General features: G+C 46.6%; 1 protein-coding gene across 1 annotated transcript in view; it reads left to right on the top strand.

Annotated features, from left to right (window-relative positions):
- Positions 1-251, top strand: part of LOC109475730 — a 2,290-nt gene that overhangs the window by 540 nt on the left and 1,499 nt on the right. Inside the window, exon 2 of the mRNA XM_019776493.1 lies at positions 1-61. Coding sequence (XP_019632052.1) covers positions 1-61 — 61 coding nt within the window. The remainder of the gene's footprint in view (positions 62-251) is intronic.

Here is a 251-nt window from a genome sequence, read left to right as displayed (position 1 = left end):
ACTGCCGTTGTAGTGGGCGTGGCTGCTGTTCTCAGTCTGACCCTGTTTCACGGGCAAACCGGTAAGGTTTAGGTGTAGGTTAACGTTATATTGGGTAACAAGTCCTTCAATGTCAAAGCCAGAGGTGCATTACCTTCGCATTGAAGGTTATGTTTTCGGTAGCGTTTGTACGTAACTACTAGACTGTATGTGTGTGTGTGTGTGTGTGTGTGTGTGTGTGTGTGTGTGTGAGTGTGTGTGTGTGTGTATAG

This window comes from Branchiostoma belcheri, unplaced genomic scaffold (assembly GCF_001625305.1).
Source record: "Branchiostoma belcheri isolate BF01 breed outbred unplaced genomic scaffold, Haploidv18h27 scaffold347, whole genome shotgun sequence".
Taxonomy (NCBI): Eukaryota; Metazoa; Chordata; class Leptocardii; order Amphioxiformes; family Branchiostomatidae; genus Branchiostoma; species Branchiostoma belcheri.
The sequence above is the reverse complement of the archived record's forward strand: the minus strand, read 5'-3'. Positions and strand labels throughout refer to the sequence as shown.